Raw genomic sequence first — 17369 nt, forward strand, 5'->3', positions numbered from 1 at the left:
CCCTGCATTTTCTGGGGAGAGACATCGCTGGGAGGGCGCCTATGTGCAGCAGCGGGGTCCAGACTGCAGGAATCTGTTCAGCAGCGGCTGGGCGCTTGTAGCACTATTTGCCGGGCGGGAAGCGCCCGAAAAGACTTTTTGAAAAGACTGGCCGGACGCGAACTGCCCGCCACCCGATGCCCAGGTCAGTAGCTTTTTACACCAGCCAGTAACTCCGGCTGGTTGCGGGAGCAACCCTGCTAAATAGCAGGGTTGAAATCTCAGCAAAGTTTCCCAGGAATTTGGCCCAGGAACCTTTCACATCAGTGCTAGTCGCGGGTTGCTCCGAGGGCCAACCCGGGAATTTTGTCTGGTGTGAAAGGGGTATTACACATCATCAGCCTGGTATGTTAATGCTGTATCTTCACTCCCTTTACATATTTGGATTATTAAACAATCACCCCACCCCCCATAACTGACAGTTAGGAGTTGTTTGGCTGGTACTTGCTCTCCGTTCACTTTCTCCAAGGATTAGTGCATAGACCCCATAATTCTGTCACAAAACAGAATATATGTGGTGCCCTACCGGCCAAAATGTCTGGCTTTTTCCAAACTCACCGGCTCCTCCTGCAGTGACTAATCTGGTATCAGTCGCCCCTGTTACACTGAAATGACAGGAATGGGGACAATGATAGCAAATTCTCTCTGCACACCTGCAGTGGAATTTGCCTTTGTGAGTGAACCAGAATAAGGGCCTGTGTGTGTGTGTGTGCGTGTAATTGCCAGTAAAAGGCTTGCCTAGATTTGTGTAATTAATAATAGTAGTGTCAGTGATTTGTCTACGTTCTTTCTCTCTGGGCCAGATGCACTAAGCTTCAAAAGTGATAAAAAAAAGGAGTGTGTAAAACAGCCAGCCAATCAGCTCCTACCTGCCATGTCACAGGCTGTGTTTGAAAAAATGATAGGTAGAAGCTGATTGGCTGGTTGTTTATCACTCTCCATTTGATCACTTTTGAAGCTTAGTGCAGTTATTATCCCCTTGTAACTGTCCATGAGTATAAATAATTTACTGACCTGGAGATCACATCGATCCTCCCCGATAGTGGACTTTGGATGTCAGACTTCTCGGATAGACCAGGAGACCGTAAGGCAGGACCAGAGCTCATAATTCTGATAAAACACAGGATAAAACATTGGTTACACTGTAACCTGCCGTTATCAAGTGACAGTGACTACAGAGACAGGGCAGTAACGCCAGCCGTATATTCAGTGATACTGTGACTGGTCTGCGCCACCCGATAAGAGTATGACCCAGTCTGCGGGCAATGTGACAGATAGACAGAGGCCACCCGACTGACCAAATTACTCCTTGTGCTAAAAGATGTCATAACAGAAAGTGAAAGCAATTTTTGCAGGGACCAATCAGACTTGTTGGATATGGAGAGGGGGAGCTGTGACGAAAGAGATTGGAGGTAGGAGCAGATAGGGACTGGGGGCGGAGGGTTTGTGGGCTAAAAACTGTCACAGCTCAAAGTGTAAGTATATAGCAGAAGCCGACGTTACATCTGCCCCACCTGCAGATGGTTTTGCCTATTTAAGAACAATTTTGCAATCAACTATAAATCTGGCCCTTAGTCAAAATTGAGCTGCATCTACAGCCGGAGTTGGGGGGGAGGGGGGGTTTCGGTAACGCGGAAGTGCGCAGCGATGACGATATTTAGCATACACACTAGACGGTATTATAACCAATATATGACTTGGGGCATTACTCTATGAACTGAGCCAAACCCAAGCAGTGCAGTGGTCGTCACAATAAGCATACAGACATTATTCTAACTTCCATAAATACATAGTATTGTTGGCCATTATATTTCCAGCTTCTGCACCATTATGTCTATGGAACTGTATCCAGCACCTGATCTTTCATCTTCTCTGATTATTACAGGATACTGCTTACCTGGACACATCTTCACTTTGTAATCCTTGGTCTCTGGGAACACTTATGTGACCACTGCCACCGTCTATTCGTCCTTGGTATCCTGGCACAACCTTCTGTCCTCTGGCACCTTCTATATATCCTTGGTATCCTGGCACACCCATCTGTCCTCTGGCACCTTCTATATATCCTTGGTATCCTGGCACACCCATCTGTCCGCTGGCACCTTCTATATGTCCTTGGTTTCCTGGCAAACCCTTCTGTTGGCTGGCACCTTCTATACGTTCTTGGTTTCCTGGCACACCATTATGGCCACTGACACCTTCTATACGTCCTTGGTTTCCTGGTACACCTATGTGACCACTGGCACCTTCTATGAGTCCTTGGCTTCCTGGCACAGCTATGTGACCGCTGGCACCTTCTATATGTCCTTGGTTTCCTGGTACACCTATGTGACCACTGGCACCTTCTATATGTCCTTGGTTTCCTGGTACACCTATGTGACCGCTGGCACCTTCTAGGAGTCCTTGGCTTCCTGGCACAGCTATGTGACCGCTGGCACCTTCTATATGTCCTTGGTTTCCTGGTACACCTATGTGACCACTGGCACCTTCTATACGTCCTTGGTTTCCTGGTACACCTATGTGACCACTGGCACCTTCTATGAGTCCTTGGCTTCCTGGCACAGCTATGTGACCGCTGGCACCTTCTATGAGTCCTTGGCTTCCTGGCACAGCTATGTGACCGCTGGCACCTTCTATATGTCCTTGGTTTCCTGGTACACCTATGTGACCACTGGCACCTTCTATATGTCCTTGGTTTCCTGGTACACCTATGTGACCGCTGGCACCTTCTAGGAGTCCTTGGCTTCCTGGCACAGCTATGTGACCGCTGGCACCTTCTATACGTCCTTGGTTTCCTGGTACACCTATGTGACCACTGGCACCTTCTATGAGTCCTTGGTTTCCTGGCACACCCTTCTGACCGCTGGCATCTTCTATAAATCCATGGTTTCTATCAACACCTATCTGACCACTGGCACCTTCTATGAGTCCTTGGCTTCCTGGCACACCCTTCTTTCCCCTGGCACCTTCTATAAGTCCTCGGTTTCTGGTAACACTTATGTGACCACTAGAACCTTCGATAAGTCCTTGACTTCCTGACACACCCTTCTGTCTACTGGCACCTTCTATAAATCCATGATTTCCTGGCACACCTATGTGCCCGCTTGCACCTTGTATACGTTCTTGGTTTCTTGGCACACCCTTCTGACCACTGGCACCTTCTATAAATCCTTGATTTCCTGGCACACCCTTATGTCCGCTGGCACCGTCTATAAATCCATCATTTCCTGGCACACCTATGTGCCCGCTTGGATCTCGTATAAGTTCTTGGTTTCTTGGCACACCCTTCTGAGCCATGGCACCTTGTACTTGATTTCCTGGCACTCCATTATAACCGCCGGCTCCTTGAATAAGTCCTTGGATCTCTGGCACTCCATTGTGGCCTCTGGCACCTTGTATAGGTCCTTGATTTCCTGGCGTGCCAATATAACCACTGTCATCTTGCAGGATAATTCCAGGTATATGCCCATCGTGGTTGATACTGCTTAACAGAGATTGTCAGAAAAAAAAATAGGATATTAATAAATGTTAATGTTTGTGTAGTCAGGATTATTGCGTTCATGAAAAAAAACTAAGGCTTCCTACTATATATTATGTGGGTACTGGCTTGCAGTCTCCTAGGTAATGGGGATTTGCTCTATGAATATGAAATACCACTACAAGTTTCGGGGCGTATAACTGAGCATATTCTGAAGCCTATGACCAGCAAGTTGTGTTTGGTATATTTTAACAAAGCTTGTTAACAGATTAGCAAAGAAAATGAATTAGCAAAATGCTATAAGGATCCTGATTTAGACTGCGCCATACATTATACGGACCTGGTGTCCATCTTGTTGGAGGTCGTCCTCTTGCCAGGCTTTGAGGGGCTCTGCAGATCCGTATCTGGAAAGAGACTGGAAAAAAACACAGCAATAATGAATCCTACAAAATTGGAAGACACGGGTTACACTGCTCCCTCATCTGGATTTTCATGGTTTCAAGTTTGAGTTTCCAATCTAGTGACCACCAGAAAATACTTGAATGGGGAATTCAAGTGGTTTCTGGTGGGCACTAGATTGGAAACTCAAACTTGAAACCATGAAATCCTTTCTGTCTGATATCTAATAACCTATCCACCTAAAGTGCTATAAGAAATCCTGTATAATAAAAGGCTAATACTGCTCCTCACCTCTATTGGGGAAATAGAGGTGAGGAGCAGTATAAGCCTTTTATTATACAGGATTTCTTATAGCACTTTAGGTGGATAGGTTATTAGATATCAGACAGAAAGCTCTGCATGAACCCTTACTCTCTCTCTCTCTCTCTCTCTCTCTCTCTCTCTCTCTTAGGTGACTTTCTTGTCCCCTGTCTCTGGTGGTGGTAATAGGTACTAGGTTAAGGATTAACACTAGGTCATTATGTATCAGCTTCAAAATTAGGTTAGAATGGTGGCTTCAGCACTAGCTTATGGTAGCAGCATCAGCCCTAGGTTATTGTGGCAGCATCAGCCCTAGGCTATGGTGGCAGAATCAGCCCTAGGCTATGGTGGCAGCATCAGCCCTAGGCTATGGTGGCAGCATCAGCCCTAGGCTATGGTGGCAGCACCAGCCCTAGGCTATGGTGGCAGCACCAGCCCTAGGCTATGGTGGCAGCACCAGCCCTAGGCTATGGTGGCAGCACCAGCCCTAGGCTATGGTGGCAGCACCAGCCCTAGGCTATGGTGGCAGCACCAGCCCTAGGCTATGGTGGCAGCACCAGCACTAGGTTATGGTGGCAGCTTCAGCATTAGCTTATGGCGGCAGCTTCGGCCCTAGGTTATGGTGGCAGCATCGGCCCTAGGTTATGGTGGCAGCATCGGCCCTAGGTTATGGTGGCAGCATCGGCCCTAGGTTATGGTGGCAGCATCGGCCCTAGGTAATGGTGGCAGCATCGGCCCTAGGTAATGGTGGCAGCATCGGCCCTAGGTTATGGTGGCAGCATCGGCCCTAGGTTATGGTGGCAGCATCGGCCCTAGGTTATGGTGGCAGCATCGGCCCTAGGTTATGGTGGCAGCATCGGCCCTAGGTTATGGTGGCAGCATCGGCCCTAGGTTATGGTGGCAGCATCGGCCCTAGGTTATGGTGGCAGCATCAGCCCTAGGTAATGGTGGCAGCATCAGCCCTAGGTAATGGTGGCAGCATCAGCCCTAGGTAATGGTGGCAGCATCAGCCCTAGGTAATGGTGGCAGCATCAGCCCTAGGTAATGGTGGCAGCATCAGCCCTAGGTAATGGTGGCAGCATCAGCCCTAGGTAATGGTGGCAGCATCAGCCCTAGGTTATGGTGGCAGCATCAGCCCTAGGTAATGGAGGCAGCATCAGCCCTAGGTTATGGTTGCAGCATCAGCAGTGGGTTTTGGTGGTAGCTTCAGAAATAAATTATGGTGGTGGCATCAGCACAAGGTTATGGCGGTGGCATCCGCACAAGGTTATGGCGATGGCATCAGCACGAGGTTATGGCGGTGGCAGCAGTAGAACCAGGATATGGTGGGGTCTTCAGCCCTATGGGATAGTTGTAGCATCAGCACTAGGATGGTGGCAACATGAACACAAGGTCATGGTAGTTCCATCAGCTCCAGGTTAACAAGTTCTTTTTCTGGTGCAAGTGTTTGGCTGACTATTGCAGTGTAGCCTAAAGGGACTGCAAACTAAAAAATTCCAAGTTACGTTATTCCTACCACAAGTAGGTATGCGGTTATGTTTTTGGTCCTTCTGAATATGACAAGACAAACGTACAGTATGTAGTCTTATAATAAGGACATTTTATACATTCATACCTTAATACTCAAATACAAAGTGTAGAAAACAATGAGGAACATCCATGTTACTGCCCAGTTATGTTAATAGACAAATGTCGAATTAAAAAAAAAAAAAAAAAGTTAAATCTTGTAAACAAAACCCACCCAGACGTCTTGTTTATGGGGACAGCAGTCGGCCGTTTCCCCGGTTTGGGACTTCTTCTTTGTTGTTCTCTATCTTTCAGGGTCCTGTGAAATGTATAAAGTACATGATCAAGCAGGTACAGACTAAAGTCAAGACCAGTTGTAGCCAACTCCAGTCCTCGAGAGCTACCAACAGTTCACATTTTCCAGCTCACTTCACAGGTGCACTCATTACTGACTAACATATTTTAAAAGATCCACAGGTGGAGGCGTGGAGCTAATTACTTCACTTGTGATTCTGTGAGGTGAGCTGGAAAACATTGACTGTTGGTAGCGCCCGAGGACTGGAGTTGGCTACCCCTGGCCAAGACACTGAAACTAATGTGGGGTACACACCACGATGACCCGCTCACGATGCACATTGTGAGCGGGTCGTCAATGTTTCTTCAGACCCGCTCACGATGATGCGGGGGGGGCACGACCCGCTCACGATGTGCACCGTGAGCGGGTCCGATCCGATGGCGACCTGCACCCGGCTGTGTGGTCGTTCTTCAGATCCTACCTGCTGCAGGTAGGATCTGAATAACGACTGACCGACCTGCGGGACCGCACATCGGATCGGTATCGGTCCACACCAGGACAGAAAAGGGCCCAATCACCACACAATCTACATCCAATTGGTCGGAATTGGATCTAGATTGATGGGATCGGGCCCTAGTCGTCCTGGTGTGTACCAGGCATAAAGGCATGATTCAAAAGAAAAATCTCTCTCTAATGGACAAAACCAGGTGGGACAGATGTAACGTGTGTGGAGAGAGTTAGATTTGGGGGAGTTATTTTGTTTCTGTGCAGGGTAAATACTGGCTGCTTTATATTTACACTGTAATTTAGATTTCAGTTTGAACACACCACAACCAAATCTAACTCTCTCTCTGCACATGTTACATCTGCCCCATCTGCAGTGCAGCATGGTTTTATCCGTTAGAGAAAGATTTTGCTTTTGCTTTTTGTAAAATTTCCCACTTGTTCCTATAAATGCTCAGTCCTCTCTTAGAGATGTGACAAGTTTTGGGACCCCAGCAAATATTCACTAGGTATTATACATCATCGCTGAAATTGCTGTAATAAGTATTATGAAAGGGCACCTATGCCCAGCATATATATAGTTACATAATTCAACATCATCATGCTGGACTTACAGGTCATCACATTTGCGGTCTCACCTGGTCAACTGCTGAAACAGCTGCTGTAGGGCGTCCCAGGACTCTATGAGCTGCTGTATCTCATTGTGGATGATGGCTGCTCCCTCTGGAGAAGAGGTCTCAATCACTTGCTGACCCTGAGCCTCCACCTGGTGGTGCTGGAGGTCCTTTTCTGCGCTCTCGGCCAGCAGCACCTGAGCAGATAGCAGAGAGGAGAAGACTCAAGTAATGGCGTTAACAACTTGGACATCTTACCTCAGGCATGTCCAAACGATGGCCCTCCAGCTGTTGTGAAACTACAAGTCCCATCATGCCTTGCCACAGTTTTTTTATTAGGGAATGCTAAAACTATGGCAAGGCATGATGGGATGTGTAGTTTCGCAACCGCTGGAGGGCAATAGTTTGGACATGCCTGGCTTACATCATGACCAGGGCTGCAATAAGTGGGGTTTATGGTGGTTCTGGGTTTGTAGGACTACATTGGGCATGTTGGCCATTGGGAAGGAAGATAGATAGTTGGGCAGAGGGTGCAGCCCTTCAGGATTCTCTATGCCCCGGCTATGACTCTACTCTCTTCTGAAGCCCGCCTTTTCCAGCCCTCTCATGCCCAAATTCCACCCCACAGAAGATTCCCATAATCTGTACCTCAATATCCCTCTCCTCCCATTCCTTGCTGCCGTCCCGGTATGCTTCCAGCCTCCCTCGGGTTACCATCATCCAATGCTGGAGGTCTTGCAGTGTATTGTTGAATAACCAGTGGTTATTAATGCTCTCCTTACTTTTCCTTATGTTATTCTGTAAGGAAAACAAAGAAATAAGCCACAAATAAATGACATTAACACACAAAAAGAAAATTGGAAAACAAACTAGTATTTTATGCTGTTTTTCACATCACCCTATGTAGTATTAGTTTACTGCCAATAATGGCACTGATGGCTTCCCCGTGCCATTAGATGAGGCATCCTATTAAGTATTTTGGTGGCACCTTTGATACGCTAAAGTCTTGCACACCTACATTCAGGAAAGGAATGAGCCCAAAATAAGACAAGTATCCAAAAAGTCCCAGATACCCATTCCAATGCGTTTCATGATTTGTGGACTTCATCAGGGGAGAAATGTTTTCTTAATTCTTTCCTAAACCTGGGTTTGGGAGTCTTTAGAGCAGGCATGTCTAAACTGTGGCCCTCCAGCTGTTGTGAAACTACACCTCCCAGCATGCCTTACCATTCGTATGCTGGGTTCGTTCGGCACACGAATGGATATTTTACATAAACATCCATTTGCATGCCAGTGGGAACCTCCCCCATCTTTCAATGGTCACCGACCATCGAATAATGAGAATGGCACACATACGTACATATGAGCAAAGAAATGCAGTGATGGGCGGGCAGCGGAAATCTGGTTATGTCAGCTGTCCATCCCCGCACGCGTGTCAGGACCACAGTACCATATGTAAGGCCAGCGTTTTCTTGGGAATGCCCACGAAATGCTGGGCGTATGCATATGCTAATGCCCCTAGTTCTCGGGGCGAATTCGTGCTCGATCGAGTGAACCAGAATAAGGCCCTATATGTTTGTGTCTTTTTGCATATCTTTGCTTTGCATCCAATCGAGGAAGAGGAAAATCACTAATTACCATCAATCAGTTACATTCTAACTGTTGGGTCTCTATCTATCTATCTATGGAGAATGAGGATCAAAAGACACGAGCATTTATCTGGTACAGGGACACTTGAATTACCACTACTATTTATTTGAAATTGAAAACTATTCACCACAGTTGCACCAGGGGGTACCACCTTCACTTGCTATATTTCCCGTTACCTTGGGTGCAACCAGGTTTCAAGAATAGATCACTGGGTTGACATGAGTAAGGTCATTAGGTCGACATGGGAAAGGTAGACAAGTGAAAAGACAACACAAGCAAAAGGCTGTCATGTGGTTGACACACAAAAGTCTACACACTTTTTAAAAGTTTTTTTGAGTGTCAATTTGTTTATTAAACATACTGTGTAATGATCAACCAAGGTTAATCTTTTAGAGCGCCTATATGTGTTAGTCCCCTTAAAGAGCTGCCGCTTCAGGGGATGGTCCGTTCCCCAAACAGATAAAGAAGAAGAAGCAGCGCTCAAGAACGCCAATAATAGTGCATGTATCAATTCAAATAAAATGAAGTATTTAATAACACATTCAAAAATTGTACTAACATACATAATCACATGAAAAATGTATATTAAAACATGAAATTTATTTAACAACATATGACCACCAACTGCAATCGTCATGCATGTGAATGGTAAAGGACGGAAAAATGGAAAAAAAAATGTGCCCATTTGTCATGTTGTTGCCCATGCCGACATAAAGTATGTCGACCTAGGAGACTTGCCGCTAGGTCCATGCTGGGACTGAAATATATATATATATATATATATATATATATAATCAGCGGGGACGTGGTACACTTCTACGGATGTCCATGTCACCATAGACCCCCCCCAAAAAACTCATGTCGACATTGCAAATGGAGGTATTTTGAGTGTGTCAACATTTTGACCACGTTACACTATTCCCACTGGGATAGTTAAGAATGAACAAGTCTGTTTAAAAAAATAATAATAATTTATGTCGACTTTTTGACACATCGACATTGTAATTGTCAGTATTTTGTGTGTCGACATTTTGACCGTATCGACATAACACACACGCGGTATGTACCTATTAATCAGTGTATTTTTATTTACTGTGTAATGAAAACCGTTATGGATACTGCATCTGTTCCACCACAAGATGGCGCTGCAACACGCAGAACTCATAAGAAATGGGATCTACTATAGATCTTTTGCTGTGTACTTGTTAAAATGCGTTTTGTGCTCGCAGTATGTCTCCCTGGAAGGGGACAATGCTCCTATAGATAGGATTACCGGTCTGCTTACAGGGTAAAAGAAATAGCATGAAAATACTGAATCGCCATACACTATGCAATCTAACAAGGGTTGTATGTTTGTTCTGCCGTTAGTAAGTTGTCTACTGTGGAAACGATACACTTATGCTGCGTTCTTATTGCCGCCCCTGCAAAATCCTGGGTTTTCCTTGCCGGATTTTTGGCGGGGCACAGAGCTTCTCAGCTCAATAGACCCCCTTCATACTGCACCTCAGACCCGGGAATTTCCCGCGTCTCCCCCTTTTCACACTGCTTTCCATGGTCTGCCTTCCAACAAATGTGTGGAATTTGATTGGGTGTTGGGAAATTTGTACAAATTGCTGTGATTGGCTGTGTAAAAACCAGCTTTTATTGGCTGGCTGTCACATATCACATCATTACATCCCCCAATGAACTTGCTTTTTAGCATTTTGTCTGAAAAACCCGGGTCTAGCCTGTTCACACTGCCATACATCCGTGCATTACCCAGGAAAAACCCTGCAAAAAATCTGTGTCTAATTCCCAGGGCATAATACCCGGGAATTTCACAAAGTCCCTTTCACACTGAGACAGGACACGGGAAATTACTGCTTGCCCTGGCAAATACCCGGGATTTTGCGGCAGTGAGAACGGGGATGCAGGAGTCTAGACTCAAACTAAGGGATCTCCATAGACAGCAATAGCAACAGTTCTAGAACAGGTTACAAAGATAGGTTGTATATCCTAGCAATACAATACTCTGTACCTGACAATACAATCTATACATTTAAAAGGGTATTCGGTCGTTAGGTCGACATACATTGGGTCGACCACTGAAGGTCAATATGAGTCAAGGTTGACACATGGGAAGGTCGACATGTCATAAGGTCGACGCAATCATTAGGTAGACATGGGCTAAGTAGACAGACAAAAGTCGACATGAGGGTTTCACTTTTTTTTCTTCTGAGCCGACATGTGCCGACAGGCGGTATTTCATGCCCTACCATCCACTAGGATGCGGTGGGAGAATAAAATAGTGTGCCGAGCGCAGGGAGGCACCGTGCCCAAAGCATGGCGAGTGCAACGGTGCACCGATACGGTATCCATGTCGACGGTGTCGACATTCAGGTGAAAAAGGTGAAACCCCCCATGTCGACCTTTTCTCTTTCGACCTAATGACACGTCGACCTTCCCATGTGTCGACGCTAGCACGCACACATCCCCTCGCATGCGGCGACGGAGAGAACTCATCCGATGTTCGCCTCCCACCATCGAAAATGGGGCCGAATTCGGGCAAGTACGTACAGTTCTGAATGAGCCCCTTGCCACTTCAACAGATATGAGATTAGTTTTATATCAGAACAACTGCTGATTGGTGTCAACACATTTTTGATTTGATAGTAAATATCTCCCTCTGAAATGTATTAGTCACAGCCTTCAGGGGCGATATAAATGTCATATTCATGGGTGTAAGTAATAAGAGGGCAGCATTCAGGTGGATGGGGATCTTACCTCCAGAGACCTTTGCAGCATGAGGTAATCTGACGACAGCTTGCTCGCCCTGTGAGCCTGGGTGGGGTTGGACTCCATCATGGAACTCAGATCCTTGATAGGCGAGCTGAGTTTCGTTAAGTCCTCCAGCAGCATCTGGAACACAAACGCGGTTGAGAACCAGCCCTGGCAGTGCCATAAATCTCAGGATCATCAGCACACAGCACTTATATCTGGGCAGTTGAATTAGAGGCGAGTGATACATAAGATACAATCACCGATTGCTGCGGCCAATGACAAGCCTTCCTACATTCCTGGCTTCTGGGCCATTGGTGTAGCCCCTCCCCCAACAGCAAGCCTACCCACACTCCAAGAAAGGAAGTGGTGCAGACACCCTTTTATTCATTTTCATTCAAAGGACTTTTTTTTTTTATATTGAATACATTGTACTTTTTTTTTACATCTCTACAAACTTTACACATTATATTATATTCCAATCATCCAACCAATGTACATACATAGTATTTGCAACATTTGCCATATAAAACTGGGACATCGCTGCTTTAACACAGTCTGCTCCAGGCATGGCCCATTGTATTGTCCACCTCATTTATACTTCCCCAATGTTCTCTGTAGGGTAATGTAGGGTCTCTCAGGTTAGGGGCAGCTGGTAGAGTGCAGTGTCCCTAAACCAATGAAGGACTTTGCTTCTGGGTACAAGGTAAAACTGACCTGAAGCCGCTGAAGTTGCGCTTGTTTCCCGATGATATCCGACTGCAGCTCATTTTCCTTGGCGGCTTTCACTCTGATCGCGGACAGCTGCTTGTGCAGCATCTTGAACACTGTATCGAACTCTTCGTTCTGAACGGCCAAACTCTGAATATAGGGGAGGAATCGTGTTTAGTAAATACAGTAACACTGACTGTTAGTGACTGATAAGGACTCCCTGAGATGACAACACAAACTGCGATATCAGTACTGAGCACCAGCCATATACCAAAGCCCGTAAGGCCCCAGAATCACCCCTAATGGGAGGCCTGTTGGTCCGTGTGGTATCTTTTACCAGCCCAGACAGAATGAACACAGTAACTCAGCCTAATATTGTCTACCTTGGCCACCAACGCAATTCTGGCTGCTTGAGGAATAAAGGAAGTGGTGTAAAATGGTGTCTACAATGTTCTGCTGTAAATGTATAACAAAGATCCCCAGCCTTGGAAACTCAGGACTAGCACAGGGGTGAAAGTGTGGGGTAATTTTGTATTTTTTGGGGCGAAGTGTGGCGAGCGGACGCGGATTACATGTAAGGTCATCCGTGGCCGCTCGGCACGCGTCGGGCTCAGTAGCTCGCCACACTATATAAAATCAACTCCACGCCGACGTGGATAGTGGGGGTATGAAAAGGTCGGGAGGACGCGTAACGTGTCCCCTCGCCACGCTCGGGCTGCCGTGGATAGTGGGGGTGTTTCAGGAACACATTTACACCATACATCTCAACAATAGATACTCAAGACGCAGGAGTGTATCATTAATGGAGCGTCTGAGACGCTTCTGCGTGTCAAACAGATGGAGCGCCTCTCCCCCAGCGCCAGCATGATCCCCTCTCCGCCAAAGAGAGGGGATCATGCTGGCGCTGCCGGTGTGAGCGAGGCGCTGACTAGGCTTAACAGGTACGCCAGGGACAGAGATGCTGTTCCCGCCAACAGCCCGGTAGTTGCTTGTGTAGTTTCACGGCGCCAACCTACGCTGATAACGCAGCTTACTCTGCCGCCGTGAAACTACACAAGTAAGGCAGCGAGGGATGCTACGCTACTTCTGACTGACTACGCTGGGCGCGAGAACACCACGCTGATTCTGACAGGTACACTACGCTGACGGCGTAAGCTGGCGCCGTGAAACTACACAAGTACCATGTTTCCTATATAAGGTAACATTACAGGTCATTATGATGAATAAAAATGCTTGCTTGACAATTTTCACACCTATGTTGATAAATTGACTTGGCACTCAAAGGGTTAAGTATAGAAAAACTAGGATAACTCTAAAGTGGCAAGAGATGTACTTTGGGGGTGTAAAGATTTTTCGGTACTTGTGTATTATCATGGCGCCCATCGCATCGCAGACCATAAGGCATGCGATGGTATTCGATGCGATATCCCGCGATGTTACCCAATGTCATACAATGTTAAAATTGTATGGCATTGTATATGGCATACAATGCGATGCGATGCGATTATAAATTGTATAAGCACCCTAATGGGTGCTTACAATGTTAAATGCACCCCCACGCCACCCCCCAGTATGAACGCCGACCCGAAGCGTGGCGAGCGGCAGCGGTACGCGTCCTCCGACCTTTTCATACCCCCACTATCCACGTCTGCATGGAGTTGATTTTATATAGTGTGGCGAGCACGAAGCGTGGCGAGCGGACGCAGAATACATGTAAAGTAATACGCGTCCGCTCGCCACGCTTCGGGCTCGGTGGCTCGCCACACTATATAAAATCAACTCCATGCCGACGTGGATAGTGGGGGTATGAAGAGGTCGGAGGACGCGTACCGCCGCCCCTCGCCACGCTTCGGATTCACGTTCATACTGGGGGGTGCATTTAACATTGTAAGCACCCATTAGGGTGCTTATACAATTTAAAATCGCATTGCTGTGCATTGGGTGTATGGCATGCGATGAAAAATCGTGCGACTTAATATCGGGGGCGCCGTGATAATACACAAGTACCGATTTTTCTGTACCTCTCTACCTACTGTATGTTGTGACATTCATTCGTGCAATTCCACCTCATAGCCACTAGGTGTCAGTAACGTTATTCTACACTTAAGGATAAAGAACAGTGGTTCTCAAACTCGGTCCTCAGGACCCCACACAGTTCATGTTTTCCAGGTCACCGGACAGGTGCACCCATTACTGACCGACACATATTAAAAGATCCACAAGTGGATCTAAATGATTTCACTTGTGATTCTGTGAGGGGACCTGCAACGCATGCACTGTGTGGGGTCCTGAGGACCTCATTTGATTGATACATCCGCCCCCCCCAGAAAGTACAAGAACAGAGGTCTCTAGTTCTGGAGATATCTGTGGACATTTCTAAACAATGTTCTTCAGGTAACAGTGCAGAAAAAGTAAGGTTACCAATCAAATTCGTACTTACATTTCTCCACTATGGATTAGAAAACAAATGCAAACATCTGACTGGTTGAAATTTACAACACCACTTTTCTTTACAGTGACTGGTTGAAAGGTTTCATCAGTGTCCCGCAATATGGATCTAATTCAGTACCACTCGTTTGAAATGCGCAAACCACAACCATCGGGCTGGGGTCGAAATCGGATCGCTACGAGCGGTCCTGAATCGGCTCCTATGTCCTGAATACATATGCAACCAGTCAGCCTCCTGTGCCATTTTCAATATAAGCAGTACTATTGAAAATGGATTCATTGTGATAAAGATGTATATACACCAACAAAATGTCTGCCCTCTGTTTGTAGGTAATGGTTTCCGGCGGGAGTGACGCCTGTGGTGACTTGCCTGTAAGATGTCCTTTCTCTGCAGAAGATCTTGGTGTAGGGCGGCTCGCTCCTTATCGGCTGCGGAGATATCGCTCAGGAGAGCGCTGGTTTTGTCATCCCCTAGGACGCTGTGAATCCGCTCCTTCTTCTGGTCTAGCGCCGCCAGCTTGTCCTTAATATCGCTGCTCTCTCCCAGTAAGCTCTAAGTAACAGACACATCACATGAGCGGCTTACCACCAACACAAGCCTCATAGTCCTAGCTGAGGGCCCGATTCATGCCTGTACACACTTGCCGACGCAGTTGTGAATTTCTAGGCTACGGAATTGCTAATCATTGCAAGGAAATAAGATAGACACCCACTGGAGGCATCGCAGACTCATTCCTAACTGCGTACACATTCGCAGCGCTTATGACATAACAAGGAACATAGACTGCTATAGTAGCAGACTGGACGCAGCGGTAACGACGCCGGAGCCATGTTTCTCTATGTACACGAGCGCAGATAACAGCAGCTCGGCATCATGAAAACGGCTGTGACAAGCCTGCGTTTCTTGCTGCCGCTCCCCATCATAACTCCCCAAAGCGTCCATTTCCTGTCAGTGACTTTCCCATGAAATCCTGACAGCGCCACAGAGGTGCCTGAGAGTGTGCGCAGTGTGATCGCCCCACGTGCACAATCTGCTGATAATCGCACAATCACGTGAACATCGGCATAGCGTACGCACATGAATTAGGCCTTAAGTGCCGATGTGACTCTGACATGGATCGTTTATCTGGAAGTCTCAGAGGACGGATCTTCACACACGGAAATATCATCCACATTGTGGAACAGAGCGCATGTTTCCAGCTCACAAGTATATAGGTTAGAAACAACTATCACATAGTCATAGGGCATTCTTATTTCTCCACCAGAAGGCAGCAGCAAAGTGAATGATTAATGTGAGAGGCTTGTCATTTAATATCTGACCTCAATATTGTCCATGTGGTCTCGGTTCATGGCCCTATCGTGCGCAGGCATGGCGGTGGAGTCCAGGATGCTCTCAGCGATCACTTTCCAGTAGAGGAATTCCCGCAGAGGGTTCTGGAAGAGCTGGCGGAGCTCAGACTCGGTTTCCGTGCTCCGCTTAAATGCTTTACTCTTCACCCTGCAATGGACATTTAATAGCAAGAGCACAAAAAGGTCATGGGGGTTATTCAGGCCTGATCATAGGGCTGTGAATTCGCAGGCCAGGCAGTAATCGATAGACTGAGCATACGTTCGGCTGGTAGCATGCATGCGCGAAGCCGTCCTGCCCTATAAAATCCTGATACTTTTTTGACCGTACGGAAGTTGATTGACATGAAGCCGGCATTTGTGGGCGGTGCCAGGACGTTTCCTGGGAGTGTCAGGGAAAATGCAGGCGTTAGAAAGGAAGTCATGTGACGTCAGCTTCGGCCCCCAATCCGCCTGTTTCTATTGCAGCCTCCAAGTAAACGCCCCATACACTATGCAATGTGGGCCTGATGTCACCAGTGTAAAAATCATTAGATGGTGAGTTTGTTAGACAGGGCAGCTGAGAGGGATGCTGGGCCGCGGTAAAATTTAGGGGGTGTGGCCTAATCGCGGGAGGCGTGGCCACCTCCTGCGATTAGGTCATACCCCCAAAATGTTTAGAAGGGGTGAAAAAACACTCTTAAGTCTAGGGGGGATTGTTACCCCCCCCCCCCCCCCCAGCAGCAGCACACACCTACAGCATGTACTGTGCTGACAGCAGGCTCTACATGAGCTCTCGCGCTGTCAGTGAAACGCTCATGCTGAGCCTGCTGTAGGTCTGCTGCTGCTGCCTGGGAGGGACAGAGGGGAAAGGGGCGGAGGGGAGTCGGACCAGGGCCCCCACCAAGCCCCAGGTAATTAGTACCCGCCCCCCTCGGCGGCCCAGCTGTTACGCTCAGAGTAGCCGGAGACTCCTCGACGGTGTAATGCAAAAAGGCAATTTCCCGGCGGTTTCCTAGGCAACGCCTGCATTGTTTCTTACCACTCCCACTAAACTGACAGTTACCACGCCCCAAACGCCTATTTCCTGTCCATCCCCTTGTGAACGGTGTGCGTAGCAAAATGGCCTCGTGCATACATACTATGGGCCGTACGCATGTGTAGTGTATCGGTAATTGTCTGCCGTGCAAACAGGTCTGAATTACCCCCACAGTTCTTTAAAAGCCAATGTCAGGATCTAAAGACTACAGGCGGGATACATGGAATATGGAATACAGGCCGTAAGTCACTATGCGCACAGGAGAATGCCGATGCCGGGATCGCAATGCGCCGACGTGCTACT

At 47.3% G+C, this 17369-nt stretch overlaps 1 protein-coding gene across 9 annotated transcripts in view; it reads right to left on the minus strand.

The window, feature by feature from the left end:
* SYNE3 (spectrin repeat containing nuclear envelope family member 3) overlaps positions 1-17369 on the minus strand; it is a 115933-nt gene that overhangs the window by 20293 nt on the left and 78271 nt on the right. For 8 of the 9 annotated variants that reach the window (XR_014466226.1, XM_083166573.1, XM_083166571.1 and 5 more), the window contains exons 8-17: positions 16022-16199; positions 15072-15254; positions 12260-12403; positions 11549-11683; positions 7784-7933; positions 7160-7332; positions 5958-6041; positions 3858-3932; positions 1937-3523; positions 1054-1149 (exon numbers count right to left, since the gene is read on the minus strand). Coding sequence is in view for 8 of the 9 variants with exons in the window: in XM_083166573.1 (XP_083022699.1) it covers positions 1054-1149; positions 1937-3523; positions 3858-3932; positions 5958-6041; positions 7160-7332; positions 7784-7933; positions 11549-11683; positions 12260-12403; positions 15072-15254; positions 16022-16199 (2805 nt within the window). In the remaining variant the exon portion in view is untranslated. The remainder of the gene's footprint in view (positions 1-1053; positions 1150-1936; positions 3524-3857; positions 3933-5957; positions 6042-7159; positions 7333-7783; positions 7934-11548; positions 11684-12259; positions 12404-15071; positions 15255-16021; positions 16200-17369) is intronic. The other variant, XM_083166570.1, reaches the window with a different exon arrangement.

Source organism: Crinia signifera, chromosome 12 (genome assembly GCF_055691185.1).
Source record: "Crinia signifera chromosome 12, ASM5569118v1, whole genome shotgun sequence".
NCBI lineage: Eukaryota > Metazoa > Chordata > Amphibia > Anura > Myobatrachidae > Crinia > Crinia signifera.